The 16,895-nt window shown below is 40.5% G+C and overlaps 1 protein-coding gene across 3 annotated transcripts in view; it reads right to left on the bottom strand.

Moving 5' to 3' along the window:
* Positions 1 to 5,909: 5,909 nt before the first annotated feature.
* Positions 5,910 to 16,895, bottom strand: part of NXPH1 (neurexophilin 1) — a 215,697-nt gene continuing 204,711 nt past the window's right edge. For 2 of the 3 annotated variants that reach the window (XM_074195034.1, XM_074195032.1), the window contains one exon: positions 5,910 to 7,822. In XM_074195034.1, coding sequence (XP_074051135.1) covers positions 7,061 to 7,822 — 762 coding nt within the window. In that variant the 3' untranslated portion in view covers positions 5,910 to 7,060. The remainder of the gene's footprint in view (positions 7,823 to 16,895) is intronic. The other variant, XM_074195033.1, reaches the window with a different exon arrangement.

Here is a 16,895-nt window from a genome sequence, read left to right as displayed (position 1 = left end):
TCTATTTACACACATGCATACATGCACACACACCACTAATAAATAACATGCCTTTGCAGCAAAGGTGTGCTCTCTCTCCCTAGCTCCTCATCTATTTCCTCCTTCTGTCCAGTGTTTTCTGGTAGATGATGAGTAGTCTTGTAGAACTAGTTCTGTCTGTGCTCTCAAAATGCTCTTTGTCATCCTCTTCGCACCTGTTTCCTGAATCTCTTTACATCACTATATTTACTTTTAGCACAGCAGGTACCTTCAGCCATTCACCTATTGTTCTTTTAAAAATACCCTGTCTTTTGACTAGGATCTATCCTTGCAGAGGGAACCTTGGTCCAGGGATTTCTAGTCCTTTTATTTTTAGAACTTTTGGTATTGATGCCGAGGTATTCGAGGCCTTGGATTTGGTTGCTGCACAGAACCTCTGGTTGTTACACTGCCACTGTCTAAAACCTAATTTGCACAATCTTTTCCCTCCTCCTACTTTTTCAGTTTAAAACCTTTTTCTAGATTTGTAAGTCCACAAGCAAACTAATTGCTACTAACCCTTATTAGATGCACCTCCACCCCTGGCCAAGAGCAGATACTTCTTATATTTTAAACTGCAATTGAGAAATCCAAATCCCACTGCCCAAAATCACCTTCTTGAAAAGTATTCATTTTTCTAATCTGTATTTTTCATCTGAGTCCCAAGATATGACTGACTTCAGATATGACTTCAGTCCATCCCCTAATGTCCTCGGGTCCTTCTGAATCATTTGGGATCTCACACTGCCCTGCTAGAAGTTTCATCAATTTTGACCAGTCTTGAGAAGAGTTTCATGATACTCTGGATTCATGCTGGAAAGATCACAACTATCTGTTTTAATATCAGTTCAAAATTAACTTCCTTATACCTTTCCCTTTAACAAGGATTCCGCAGCCATAAATATTCCCCCTTCCTCTTCCTCTGACCCACACTGGCTGATCTTTCGTCTGACAGCATCTGTCTCTATATCATTAATCTTTACAAGACAAGAAGTATGTTTTTTCCTTAAGAGCAGATCTGACTGTGATTTTCCTATTCAACCAACTCCAGTGACTTCTTATTGTTTCCAAAATAAAATATGGATGGTTTTGTTTAGCTTTTAAAATCCAAGTACAATCTGGCCCCGATCAACTTTTCCAATGTTACATTACTTTTTCTCTCGGAGTCTGTGATCCAGCCTAGACAACAAAGTTCCTCACTCCTATCACTACATCACTCACCTCTAATGCCTTTGCACTGGGTATCACACCTTCCTGGAATGTATTTCCATTTTCCCTCTGCCCCAGAATACTTCTCTTCTTTTCATGGATAGATTTGACAAGGTAGTCTTCATGAAATCTTCCAAGAACCCTTCAATTATTAATACTCCTACTCCCAAAAGATCTTGCATTTAATTTCTTTGTGAATAGTTTTATGTATATGGGATTGGGGGTATTTATTACCCATCATATTGTATTTGTTTAACACCCCCCTTATTAGAATAATATAAACTCCTTGAGAACAGATTCTGATGCATTTTTTGCACTTGTGTCCCCAGTAAACATTTAAATACTTACAGCTAGATTGAAGAAGCTGCTTCCTCTTCAGAGCATGCAGCTCCCTCTTCTGTGGGAAATCTAGCCTCCTACCTCAAAGAAAGCTCAGATTTGAATCCAACTTTCAGCTCTAAAACATATTCTCCTAAAAAGACCTTATCTACCCATTTCATAGATGAAGAAACAGACTCCCAGAATGTTTATACAAGTGGTCAAAGATTGCACAATTAATCTCAGAAGTGAGCCTCTAGCCCTATTCACTTTTCACGCAAGCATTTCCTAGGTACTAGGAATGTACTAACCAATGTACTAACTAACCAAAGAAGAGGAACTGGAGCTAACTTGGTCCTGAGACACATCCCTGGTAAGTCCATCCCAGCTGGTCAATGGAAAAATCAGGAAGCTCATCCTGTCCTCCACTCTTTTTTTTTTTTTTTTTTTTTTGCAAGGCAAATGGGGTTAAGTGGCTTGCCCAAGGCCACACAGCTGGGTCATTATTAAGTGTCTGAGACCGGATTTGGACTCAGGTCCTCCTGACTCCAGGGCCAGTGCTTTATCTACTGTGCCACCTAGCCGCCCCTGTCCTCCACTCTTGTGATCACCCTCTTCCTCAACTCTGCTGAAGGGCTCCCAGAGGCCTTAGAAGTAGATCTCAGGAAAGGCATGAAGGACAAGGATGGTTTCTTCCTCATCTGTACCAAGCCCAAGCAATGGCCCTGGATCTTGGGCCAGTTGTATAAACTTTCTAGGAGTCTATCAATGAAATGGGTATGTTAGGCCTTTTAGGAGATTACTTCTTGGAACTAAAAGTTGGATGCAAATCTGAGCTTTGATTGGGTAGGAGGCTAGATTTCCCACAGAAGAGGGGCTGCAGGCTCTGAAGAGGAAGCAGCTGCTTCAATCTAATAGTAAGTATTTAAATGTTTACTGGGGGGCACAAATGTAAAAAATGAACCAGACTGTTCTCAAGGAGTTTATATTAGTATACTAATCCAAATCCAAAGAAGCTTGATATCTCTCCTCACTGCCCACACAACTCTCCAGCCTGGATGGGGATAGACCCAAACCAGGCCCCCCTGCCCAGGAAAGTTATGCACAATCCTCTTTTGGCCATGCTGCTTCCCTGATAGAACAGAGTCACAAAAGCCCTTTGAGATGAATCAATTTGATCTGAATGATGTAAAGACTGAATAGTCTGATGCTAGTTCCATCCAGAGCCCTTCTTGAACCTGAAATGTGGGCCAGGCTCATAGTTGGCATTTACTGTGGTCCTCAAGGACAGACTGGTGTTTCCAAAGAAGAGTTGGCATAGAATTCTCTGCGTTTTTAATGGAAAGAAGAGGAGGGGGGGAAGGAAAAAAAATCAAAAAGGAAAGGATTTTTTTTGGATTTCTGATGCAGTTTTGTTCTCTTCTGCACCAAAATATGGTAAGGATTTTTCTTTTTCTAAGACAAAGAACACTCTATTTTTGAGGATGGACAAGTATAATTTTGGAAAGATATAAATGGCCAGAGACACAATGGAACTTTTACTTCCTGTCACCCAGGAACAAGAAATTGCCCCATAGGTGTGGAAATTTGGAGCTAAAAGAGAGCTTGAAGATGATCTTGCTTAACTTTCTCATTTTAGAGATGAGGGAAAAGGAGACAAGCGGGAGAGACATAACCTACCCAAGGTGACACAGTAACATGGCAGGATTTTAACTCAAATGTTATGACTCGAAACCCATTATACCAAAAATCCTTTTTAACGGTCTAAATCAAACACAAAAAGTTAAGGACTTACCTGGGATATTGGGGTCCCCCCCACAACAGAAGCCCTTCCTTTATCACCGAGCAAGAAGCAATAAGGAGGCAGAGTCCAAGGCTCAAATCTAGAGCCTTCCATTTTTATTTCATTCAACAAAAATCCATTGGGTCTCTCAGGGGCCTGGCTCCTGGCCTGTGTCACAACTCTTTCACTTACTAGTGGTATGGCCTTGAGCAAGTCAAATTGCTTCCCCAAACTAGGGTTTTATTCTCTGTAAAATGGGACCAATAATCCTGCTGTCACTCAGCTCACAGGATTGGTGACTGAAAGCAATGGGTGAAGCTCCCCCCATGGGCAAGGTATTCCTCACAAAGACAGGATCACAACAATGGATTTCTGTCTCACTAAATATTTGCTTAAGAGAATGAGAGAAGGCAGTTCTATACTCTGAGCCAGCTTTACCTCATTTTTGTGGAAGATTTGGGATTGACGGACTTCCTCTTATTCATGTTATTAGCTATCATCTTATTCTGTTTATTACTCTTATGCGCTAAGTGGTATGATGGATAAAGTGCAGGGTCTCAAGTCAGGAAGACCTGAATTTAAATTCAGTCTCAGATACTTAGTAGCATCTTTGCCATTAGAAACCCTAACTGGAGTCACTGAAAGTAGGACTTTGAATTTGTGAATAGTGGATAAGTCTAATTGACCCTGTTAAAATCCCAGGGATATCAAATGTCAGTTGTGTGGGGAAGTTCCAGCTTAAGAATATGGAGCACTAGCCTGTCCCCAAGTAAAAAGTTCATGCATTTAACATGAGAAAACTTCATTAAAAACAATTGCACAGAAGATGGAGGTTCAGACTAGTCAAAAAGGGGTACATCATGACATTTCAAACAGACTTTTTTTTTCCATTTGCTCTTTTCTAATGTTTGATTTCTGAAAGTCTATTTCTTGACATAGAAAGCAGAAAACCCTGGGTGTCATTGTGTAGAGGCCCCTAAAATAGCCATCATGAGTTCATAGGGTTGCAGCTACAGACCATGAAAATGTAGGAGTCTGGAGAGAAATAACACTGGAGAGGGAAGATAGAGTGCAAATCCAAGAGTGTTGACCATTTTGTTTATTTACCTCTTTAATTAAGCCCCTGCTGTTAATTCACTTTCTTCCTCTTTACTTCCTTCTCTTAAATGAAGAACTGAAAACAAATTTGAATCAGTTGAGAGCCGGATAATTAAAGTTTTTCCTTTTATGGCAAGGGGGGTGGATCAAGAAGAATTAGCTTAGGGAGGGAAAGAAAAAGGGAAAGTTTCACCCAGAAAACGACTTTCAAGCCAACAAATGTATCCAGGGACTAAAGAGTCCAAATTTAAAATTCAGAGAAAATCACAGAATATAAAATAAAGATTGGGCAACCTTAAAATGAAATAGACTTTCTCCCTTCTCATTGGCTCCTTCCAGTGAGAAATTAAGGCATCCATCTGTATTGATGGATTATTCTTTGACCAATGCAAGAGACCTTAGCACCTGCAATTACTTTCTCTGTGGCTTGTGTCTAGGGGCTAGTGGAAACTGAGTTCTGGTCTTAACAATTCTTCAGGAACTGACCCTGATAAGATTTATACCAAATTACTCCATTAGTGTCCAAAGTTATTGTGAATGTCCATTGGCAAATGTCCATATATGACCAATGAACAGGTTGGCCACCCTTAAGGTGGCATTTAAAGATTTTCCCATGGAAAATAATGGTGCATTTTGTTGTATTTTGGGAGTTTGCTTTGATTTTGAGTTCTTATTAAAGATAGAGGCACATCTTATCTTAGACTGTTCCCAATTAGTTACCCCAAAGCAGAATGGGTTATTCCATGAAGAATAGGTTCCACTTCATTGGTAGTCATCCAGCAAAATTGGATGCCATTTGTTGGGAGTATTGCAGACAGGATTCTTGATCAATGATACACTGAACTTGAGACCTTTTAGGTAACTGCTATGTATGAGACTGGGGTTCTCCTCTTTCCCTGCCCCCAAACTGCAGTTTTCAAAAATGACATGATCCCTATTTTCTACTTCTGTTTATTTGTTGGGATCTGCTGTGGAGCACAGAAAATGCCATGTTTCATGACAATAAATAGTGTTTTATAGGTATCAACCCATCTGAGGAGAGTTAAATCCAGCTGCTGTTTTCTGCCAACACTGACACCCCACTTTCCCCAGGCAATGCTGAGTCACTGCAGCAGGACCAAACCCAAGCTTTAGTAGCCCCCATCTCAACTTGGAAAGGGAGATCCAAGACCAAAACACTTCCCCACTTACCCACTCACCCCCACCATGGACATAGAGTGCCCTTCCATGGCATAAGAACCTAGGCTGGTTGTCCATCGAGAGGATACCCAGGGACCCTGGCCTTCCAGGATTGGCTTAGACTGGTCAAACCTCAGAGGGAGTTCAGTGGGATTCCCCCTGGCCCTCCTGAGCTGTCCCATGTAGCTGACCAACCATCATCCCCCAGCTCTGGACACAGGCAGAGCTGGGAGGAGCAAAGCTGTGTGAGAAGTCCATTCTCAACTTCTCACGGTCTTTGAAATCAGCGCCAACACAGGACATATTGAAACTGAACTTTTATGTATTTTATTTCTATGTACATCTCATCTTTGTCCAGAAATAAAACTCTAACTACTGACAGACTGTAATGCTGTGTATATGTATCGCTTCCAACAATATGTTAGCTGAGTAAGTGCTGGCTATAGAGTTCTGTCTCGGTCGTGGATTACAGCTACATCGCTAACATGGACTCCGACTCCTCCTCATTCCCTTTTTCTTTTAGAACCAATAACAAGCAGAGAGACAAGTACAAGTTAATATTAATAAGCTGCTGAAATAACACGGGATAAACTATGTACAATACAAACCATTCATACAAATGAAGACTAGGATATTGAGTTTGTTACAATGTGCGGAGTAAAGATAAGACGGCCACTTACAACTTACATGGCATCCGTCCCCTTGAGATCTAAGGGCTTGGGAGTTTCTAAGAGGTACTCTGCCATTGCCAATGACCAGGGGCAGAAGCTGAAATCTCAACGTGTGCCCACATGTAAATTCCAAAGGTCTGCTTATCTTTACAAAGAGCAGGCCTCCTAGGGCCACCTTGAATGTGCCTACGGGATGCTAGGTGGGAGGGTTCATCAGGGAAGAACTACTGAGCTCTAGAGACACGCGTCCCATTGTCACAAGCAGTTAGGCCTACGGTATTGGTTACCAGTGCAGCTATCCGAAGCAAGAGCACGTGTGAGAGGGAAGGGTGGATTGACATGGATTCAGGACTTGGAAGGCTAACTCCATACCAATGCCTGTCAGAGCCCATTCAGTCAAACTATTCCCTTTTGCCTTGATTGGTTATCTAAAACCTTATGACCCAGAGAATTAATAGACCTCTAAACAGGGGTCCCAATAGATGCAAGCCAAAATATGTGTGTGTGTGTGTGTGTGTGTACATGTATGTCTGTGTGGATGTATGCTTCTCCTTGGGTGATTTTATGTAAAACCTGCAGTGATTCACAACTACACGGAGAGATGGAGCCAATGAGCAGAAATGAGACCCGATTGTCCCCCCTGGGATCTTGGCAGCCCGTGGACAACAGCAGCATCGTAGACACAATCCAGGCCCCAGATGGGACCTTCTCCTTTGTAGTAACAGCCCTGTCCTATGACCTCTTTTATTCCTCAGGCTTCAGTCTTACCCACACTGGCTCCTCCTCAACCCGAAGGGAAGTAGGGTGTGTCACTGTGGTAGTTGTAGTCAGGACACACCTTCTGTACTAGTTTGTAATCTGTACTATAAAAGGAAATGTAAATACAGATGACCTTAAAGGGCTTAGAGCAGAGCCAGGACACATGGCTCTGGGTCTGCTCCTGGTAACAGGTTTTGGAAGGGTCATAGTTACAGAGTGTGTTCTTGGTCGCCTTGTCAACCTTTTCATACTCGATCCGGCAGTTAAAGGACTTGGAATCTTTGGCATCGATCACCGTCTGCTGGGCCAAGTCGAATTCCACAATCTTGGTTGGGGGCACCAAGCTCACAGACACGTTGCCTTGCCCGGTAGAATTGTGCCGGAAATATACACTGAAAGTTCCATTACCGTGGTCAACGATTTTCCCAGTTATCAACAGGTTGAGCTTCACAGTTTTGATGTTGGAATGAAAATCACCCCAGCCAAACATTTTCTTGAACTTCCCGGTCTTGACAATAGGCCGTCTCTTGGCTCTGGGTCGAGGCTCCTGAAGGTCTGTGGAGTTCCTCAGCCAGTCCCAGAGATCTTGCTCCGAATAAGGTTCTGGGGTGTCATAGCGTAGGTCCAAGCCCGTATCATTGTCTTTGCCACGAAAAGTCTGTGAGAGGAGCCGGCTGATGGACAAGTCTTTGCTGCTTTCTGTCCAGATGTGCTTTAGGGTAGATTTGGTGCCTCCAGATTTTAGAAGATCTGCCTTCCCGCCATTTGTTAAATTGGCACATGTGACCTAGTAGGGAGGAAAAAAAGAAAGATGATGTGCTTATCTCAATATGAAAAGAGTATTATTTAGACGCCAAATACCTGTGGCGGACCTTCCATTACCATAGACTGAAAATTAAACAGCCAATAAGCCACTCCATAAACATGTTTCCAATCAGGATCCATCCAAATGGATGGCAAAACTGCTTCTTCTTTCTCATAGATTTTGCATTGTGATGACTTTAAGAACAAGACGGGGAGGAAACTGTGGAGCAGGAAGCCAGGACCAAAGCATGAGATTGATTTCTACACATGTACTGCCACCTAGTAGGAATAGCATGAGTTACGAGTCCACAAAAGAACCAAGTTAACAGCTAGCCTCACACAGAAGCTGAGTGGCATTCAGATTCAGCACCAGAACCAACCCAAATACTTGAGACAAAAGGACACAAGCTGCCTAGGTCCACACACACAAAGGCCTTCTCCATTTGTATTCTGAGAAAAAAAAATTTCAAGACCTCCTTGAACTCCAATTGTGATTAAGAACAATTAAAGTCAATGATGGGAAAGAAGGAGAATGGCTGCTTTTCCTTATCTCTGACTATCTGTACCACAAAGTAAGGAGACTTTGTAATGAGATGCTAGTTTATTTTCTTAGTGAAAAAAATATGTACTTAGCCCCAGCTATATATAAGACACTATATGTGGGGAATAAAATGATTCAAAGATTCTGCCCTCTGGGAGCTTTTGTTCTAGTCCAAGAGTCAGCCATGGGCACAAATCTGGCCAAGACCCAGAGATCAGCAGGGGGTAAATGCCAAATGAGAAATCCCTCCTCTTGCCAGGTCTGAGCAGGTATGCAGAGGATGCCAAAGACAGAAAGAGAAGTCCTTTCAACACCAAAACAGCAAACTTAGCAAAGAACTGGAAATACAGCCGATATCTATCAATCAGAGGATTGTTCAACAAATCATGAAACATGAATGCCATGGAATGTTATAAACAAGGAATGTGAAACATTCAGAGAAGCTTGGAAAGACATACAAGAATAATATGAATTAATGAAAAATGAAAAAAGAAAGCCATATCCACAATATGCATAAAAACAGTAAAGAAGGAAGGAAACATTGTGTGATTATCATGAGTGAAGAAGAGATGAGGAAATACATTCTTTGTAGAGGTGGATGACCATGGATGTAGAGAACTGCATACTCTCAGACTCAGTACATTGAGTAACTGATGTGCAACTATTTCTCTTCCTCTTCATTTTTGTCTCCTCATAACATGTTTTCTTTACAAGGCAAGTCTTGCTGGATAGGGGACAGAGAAGAATATGATGTTAAATGAAACCTAAGGTAGCTAAATAAAAGGTAGTCCCTCCTTGGACTCACAACCTTCCTACCATTTATACTCCATTTTAAATTAGATCTCTTTGCTTTTAAGATTTTTTTTTCTTGCTCCCAGAATACTGAATCTCAATTTTATCCCTATCATTACAAATTGTTCTAACAATCCCTAACACAAACTCTGATGCTCCAGAATCAGCTCTCTTTGGGGAAGTCCATGGGGAACAAGGAAGAGTTGGATGTGGTCATGGACAATCTGAGGTCAAACTGAGAAGCAGGCAGTTTGTGAGCTTCCCAGCCTCCACTGGTACCAAAAGTTGGGTGTGGGCAGCTCTAGGATGACCAGATCCCTATAATGTATAATGCCTACTGTGTTCATGTGATGTGATTGTGGTGCTGGTGAAAGGTCTCATTTCTCAGGGTGTACTTTCTCAATGGTCCTATCAATCAGTCAGTCAATCAAGTGACATTTCTTACAAACTTGCTATGTGATAGGCAGTGTACTAAGCACCAAAGATACCAAGAAAAATATAAGTGAATCCTTGCCTTCCAGGAGCTCACTATCTACTGGGGAGTAAGTCATGGCTCAGACAGAGGAGATGACTCCGGGTTCCATTCTTGCAACACACCTGACTGCTACTCCATGCACACAAGCTCCAAGAAAATGTTTCTCCTCTGACATGGATATGATTTCCATTCCAATCCAATGGAGTACCCAACCACTTAACTCATGTGAGCTTATGCTGATGGGGAGCTGGATATTCAGATGTAGGATGAATCTACAAAGGAGTATTCATCACAATAATACTCTCCTTTCTAGGGTTTTGGGACATCACTCTTTGCTGGTTCACCTTTTATCCTCTGAATACTTTGATGGATCCTACTCCAGATCATACCCTCTATTCATATGTGATCTCCAGCTTCCATGGATTTGACTATTTCTGTGGTGATGATTCTCAAATCTACCTTGGATGCCTGTTGTCCTTTAATCTAGTATCTCTCTAACTTCTTTGCAGATATCTCAAACTCATATTTAACACATCCAAATGTAAACTCATTATCTTTCCCCTTAAACCCTTCCTCTACCTTCCCTATAGGTGATGAGACCATCCTCTGAGTCCCTCAGGTTCATAACCATGTAACCATGTCTCTTTACCATCTCTCACTACCCAATATCCAATCTGTTTCCAAGGCCTGCAAATTTTAATTTGAATATTGCCCCCTTCTCTCCTGACACTGCCATTTCTCTGGTGCAGGTTCTCATCACCTTATAATTTGACTATTTTTTTTTCTTTTTTAGGTTTTTGCAAGGCAAATGGGGTTAAGTGGCTTGCCCAAGACCACACAGCTAGGTAATTATTAAGTGTCTGAGACTGGATTTGAACCCAGATCCTCCTGACTCCAGGGCTGGTGCTTTATCTACCACGCCACCTAGCCGCCCCCCACTTTGACTATTTCAATAGCTTGCAAGTAGGTCTGCCTACTCATCTCTCCTCACTCCTCTACATTCTTCATTAAGTCAACAAAATTATTTTCCTAAGTGCAGGTCTGACTATGTCACTCCCTTACTCAATAACCACCAGTGGCTTCCTATTACTTGCTGGGTCAACTATAAAATCCTCTATTTGATATTCAAAATTCTTTATAACCAGCCCCCCCCCCATCCTTCCCGTCTGCTCATATTTTGCTTCCTCATCAGCAACCTCCTGGTTATTCCATGATCAAGAAACTCTATCTGCCATGTCTCCTCAACTCCAACTATTGACTTCCTTGGCTCCAGTGAAGTTTTTTTGGTTGTTGTTTTGTTTTTTAGGTTTTTTGCAAGGCAAATGGGGTTAAGTGGCTTGCCCAAGGCCACACAGCTAGGTAATTATTAAGTGTCTGAGACCGAATTTGAACCCAGGTACTCCTGAATCCAGGGCTGATGCTTTATCCACTGTGCCACCTAGCCACTCCCTCCCGTGAAGTTTCAACATCTTTTATAGGAAGTCTTTCCCAGCCTCTCTCAATTCTCGTGTCTCATAATTATTCCTATTTATCCCGTAGACAGATTATATGCATTTATTTGCTTCTGATTCCTCTCCCCTTCCTATTAAAATATGAGTTCCTTGAGGTAGGGACTGTCTTTGGCTTCCTTTAATGAGCCCAAGCTTTTGCATAGGGCCTGATGCATATTAGGTGATTAATAAATGGTTATTGGCTGACTGCCTTTCTAAGTGTCTGGCTTATGGCAGGTACTTCATAAATGCATTTTGATTGATGTATTGACTGATCTGTGTGGGTGTGTGGGGGGGTGTCTATACCTCTTTTAAAGATAAAAATGATACCTATTAATTTCTTCCATTTTTTTCTTACTGTAGTTCTGTTACCATTCATTATAGATAATTATAGTATTGCTTTGGAAATGATATATTTCTTGATTCACAAGTATGAATACTTGAGAGCAGATAGATAGGTAGATAGCATGATATGTAAGGATAAGAAATTTCACTCTGGGTGAAAAAGGAAGACAAAAAGAACAAGATTGCTGCAAGCAGGAATATAGTTTCAAGTTGCATTGGCACCAGCCTACATTGCCTTTGGGGTTGATGGCCTAGATGTCCATATTGTAGATATTCCTGAGTCTTTTCTAGATAGTTCTCCTCTCCCCAGAAGACTGTAAACTCCTTGAGGATATAGGTCAGACTTCTACCTAAGCATCAACCACAAAGAAAGGTTAAGTTGGAATGTCAAATGATTGGTTGATGAACAATAGAGAGAAAGGGGAAAAATGGAAATGCAGCTAGGGCTCTTCAGGAAGAAATACACTTTGTTCTTTGGGGATGGGGGAAGGGTGATTCAATGGGAATATATTTTATAGAGAGTCTGGCAATCCAATAATTATCTATAAGAAAACCCTATTACAGGGTATTCTGTCCTTTGCCCTTCCAGCTAGCCCATTGTTGCACATAGGACTTAAGCTTTTCCATCAGTGGCCTTTCCATCTACCCTCCCATCTAGTCCCAAACAGACATTACCCCATCAAGTAAAGCTAGCTTGCCTGGGGAAGAGGTGTCCTAAGACCCCAAAGTCTGTGTTCTTCCCAACTTCTATGGCACTGGCCCAGTTCCTTTGATCCATCAAACACAGCTTGAGGCTCTCTTCTGCAATCTGGGTTTCTCTCCTACAGAAGATTGGTGCCTTACTTTTACCGACAGTAATGGCTTACTTTGTATTAGTCACCTTGGGCAGCCAAAGGAAATGACTTCGCAATTTGAAAAAAACGAAATGTGTCATTTCTGGATGCTGTATATAACCTTACTTCTAGAAGAAAGTCAGTGCAATAAACCATTTGGGAAAAGCAGACACAGGGCAGAAGGGTGCATCATCATCATTTAGCCAGTCTATCAACATTCTAGAAATGTGGAAGGTGCTGGGGAACTCCTTAATATATATACAGGGCTGAAATGAGATACAATTCTTGCCTATGGGGAACTTTCAATGTAATGGTTAAGTACCAAAGGTGTTCAGATTTTTATTTATATTTACTAAGTAGTTCTTAGACAAAAAAGACAATCTTCTATGAATGAGAAATATTATAACATTTGCCCTGGTTGCACTGACATGAGATTCTCATTTGACTTGTTTGGGGAACCTTAAAGAAAAGCTGAAAACACAAGAGTTGTTTGATTCTTCTGAAAAGAAGTCTGGGTCTTACCTATTCTAAAGGCTGATGATGATTGACAAGAACTTGTGGGGTTATATATCCCTACATAAAAACATCTGACATTTCAGCATTGTCAGTACACTTCATTGGCATAGATCATCACTGCCCTCTAATGCGCTTTGTAACCTGCCTGCCACTGAGGCTGAGTATTGAGCCCTTCCAAACTTAGGCTGCTCCTAAAAAGAAATCCCAGGGAATTTTCAGATTGAGAGCACCTACCAGGGCACACATTTGACTAGCAGGACCTTTCAGAACCCAGGGTGAACTCTATACCCTAATGTTGGTGGTGGTGGTGTAGTGGTGTAGTGGTGTGGTCGTGATAGTCCTTTATTCTGGAAGAGGGTCATGATATCAGAATGATTTTGCCATGACTTGCAAGTGAATTGAGTTTCAGTGAGGGTTGTGCAAAATCACCAGCCTCATTTTCTCCTCTGGAACTGTTTGCATCTAATGGCAAGATCGAATGCAATAAGAAATGAGGCAACAGAAAATGAAATAAGAAGTGGGTGGTTTTTTTTTCTTTTCTGTAGTGATATGCTACAGTTTGGGCCATAGAATCAACTCATCAGGAATGAACTGTGGATTATACTTACTTACCTAGCAAGCCAAAATCACTGCCGAAATGTAAGACAATCACATTACCATCACTTCATGACTCCATCAGTTTAAAACATCCTCAGAACCTCTAAATATCATATACCTTATTGCCCCATCCCCCTTCACAAAGGATCTCTAATCTATGGGTCTGTAGTAGCTGCTCAAGTTTTTATGCTAATGAATGATCCCAAAATCACAAATTGAGTCACAGAATTTCTGATTTGGAAGGGACCTCAGAGATATCTAATTCAATTCACCCAGATCGAAACAGGAAATTCTTCTAAAACTCTAATTTATGAGTTATCAAATCACTCTAAAACATGTTAGCCTGGAATCATTAACCTTCTCTTTAATTCCCTTTTCCTGTAACTACTCCTAAGAAAATTATTTCACAACTGTTCATAGTTCTTCACACTTGAAAAATCATGCATTCTGACAGTCATGAACAAAAACTCTTTTTGTGGCAGAGAAATCCAACTTTCTTCATGCTGGGAAAATAACCACCCCCCCCCATCTTATAAGCATACACACACATCACTTTGGACTCACTTGCACGTGAATATTGACGCATGATTGAACAGGATTATTCCCAATGCCCTATCCTCATCACTTGGTCCATTCTCCCCAAATGCAATTATACTTTTCTCCCATTTTTTGCATTGTAAGAGGTCGATTCTTATATTAATAAATTTATGAAATGCTATTAACACAAAAGAAAAGAAACTCAGTAAAAAGTTAATATTTTATATTATTTCCTTTTAAAATGTATAAGGAATATCTTTGTGAAGACCCCTGGGCATATATGTCCAATAATGAGTAACACATTAAAATAACATTCTAAGAGACTACTTCTCACCTAAAGACTAAAGCTTCTTCAACATCATTCTTGCATTATGCATTTTCTCATTTTACCTTGCCTGAACAATGTTATTATAGTGATAATATTTGGAAAAAAAGACTTTTAGCATCACCATAGACAACTGATTTAGCCTCTGACTTCATTGGGAACCCTTATGGAAAAGAAAGAATTTCATATTGGTAGAGAAGTCCCTGGAGTAAGACCTGCTCTCAAATGGGGGACAGATAGCAGGAGGATTTTAGATTAGCAATTATTGTAGACATGGAGGGTGGGGTTGTTCCCATCTTAGAGGTTCTATACAGAATCTAATAGGTTACTAAGGGAAAAGAATACATATTAAAAGCAGGTTTGGCAAAGATTTACTGGAAAAAGAAAAAATTGTTAACATGCAACAGCAATATGAAAGGCTACTCCATAATCACTAATAAAAAAATAAAATTACAATGTATCTGAAGTTTTGCCTCACGTTCAGCAAAGTGGCAAAGATAACAAAAGGCAGTTTTGAGTGCTTGAGGGCTGCCATCTATGAACTGGGGCAGTCACTTAGGGAAAGAATTTGGGGTGTCCCTGGTTTGTCTTCTCTGGTTCCATGTGTAATGGAAGTTAGACTGGTCCTTTAAAGGAGTGGAGCAGCTTGTTAACTTGTTCACTGTCTGAGACATTAAAAATTCAATCCACCAAAGATGCTGTTGGAGGTTGAGTGGAGTTCCTATTTCTAGGCAGTATATTTTTCTGAACAAATATTATTGATTGTCATGGTGAATATAGATGTAGAGGGAAGAGTGGTTTCATTTGAATTTAATCAGGAATTATAAACTTTAAATTTATTGGTAAAGCTGTTTCATTGTACTTTATAATGCACAAATTTCTCATGGTCAGCCAATCTAGAGCCAGAATCAGGGACTGGAATGACTTGGATCTTGTCTGTATTATCTTTTGACCTGGAAATCTGCCTACTGGGTGTATATATGCCAAGGAAGTCAAAGATTTTAAAAAATTTCTATTTAGCACACATTTTATGTTGGGGGTGGTGGAAATGGAAATAAAGTGAGTGTCTATGGCTTGGAGAATTGCCATGTATTCAAAGTTAATGAGCCAGTATTGCATAAAAAACAACAAAAGTCTTAGGAATAAAACAAAAAGTGGTAGGGATTCCTGGAATTGAGGAAAACTTAAGTAAACAGAACTAGGACATTGTAGAGAAGGGTTATGATCATATAAATGAGAAGAGCAACAAAATCAAGCTAAATGACTAGTGTTAATGGCTAATGTTGACCCCGGAGAAGAAGTGGGAGTTCGTGTTGGTGGTCTAGTAGATGGCATTTCTCTTCAATAGAGTAGCAGGGGCCTGTGGTTATACAATATGCCAAATCCAGCATTCAGCCAATGCAATTAGATCTTCCAGTATGGGCCTGGAATGCTCTGTCTCCTCATGTCTACCTCTGGCCTGCACTGGATTCCTTCAAGACTCAACTCAAAGCCCACATTCTGCAGTCCCATGATATTGTTAGGAACTTCCCCAAGACTACTTTCCACTCATACTGTAGATATCCTGTATAGACATAGCTATTTGCACATTCTTTCTTCCATTAAAATGTGAGCTTTCTGAGGATAGGGACCATGTTTTTGCCTTCCTTTTTTCCTTCATAATACTGTATGATGACACAAAGTAAGTACACGGTGATCAAGTGATTTTAGCATGATAGAAATTCTCGATATAGTAGAAATCAATATCACGGGTCCAAAAGCCATTCCCCAATAGAAAACTGTTCAAAGGGCAGGAACAAACAACTCTCCAAATATTTGCGAGCTCTGATAAACTACATGGAAGAATTCTCTAACTCACTCTCTAACTCACTTAATGTTTCACCTCACCCAACAAACTGAAAAATAATAAAGGATGGGAAAAGTCTATATTGGAAGGCTTTGGGAGAAACAAGTACTAATGCATTGTTGAAGCTATAGGTTCTTATGTCAATTCGGAATTGCAATATGAAATTATGCCATGAAGGTGATTCAGATGCAAATATCATTTGACCTAGTGATTACAATGATAAGTATCTATTTGCAGTAGGACAAATGGCAAAAAAGGGGAGGCCTTGTGTAAAGCAAAATATTCATTACAGCACTTTTTATAATGCCAAAGAACTGGCCCCAAAGTATGCATATGTCCAGTAATTGAGGAGGAGGAGCATGAATAAAATGACAAATTACTGCACTGTAAGACTACATGATGAATCTGTTGAATACCCAGAAGTATGGAAAGACCTAAATGAACAGATGCAAGAAAATAATGTACACAATGACATACAGTAATGCAAATGGAAAGAACATTAAAATAATCTAAATGGTATAGAACTATAATGACAAAGTTGAATGTCAGTGAAGAATTATGAGAAAATATTTCCTTGGTTTGTTTGTAGAGATCAGGAGTCATGGGTATAGGCATAGCCTATGACATCAGACATGAACACGATACTGCTTAGTTTGATCAAGTTTTGTTTTGATTTTACTTCTTTAAAAGTTATGTTTTCTTGGAAAGAGTAGAAGATGAGACTCTGGGAAATATAAGTGATGAGAAAACAAAGGATAA

The sequence above is a fragment of the Macrotis lagotis genome, chromosome 7 (assembly GCF_037893015.1).
Source record: "Macrotis lagotis isolate mMagLag1 chromosome 7, bilby.v1.9.chrom.fasta, whole genome shotgun sequence".
Classification (NCBI taxonomy): domain Eukaryota; kingdom Metazoa; phylum Chordata; class Mammalia; order Peramelemorphia; family Peramelidae; genus Macrotis; species Macrotis lagotis.
This window is presented reverse-complemented; position numbering and strand designations above follow the sequence as displayed.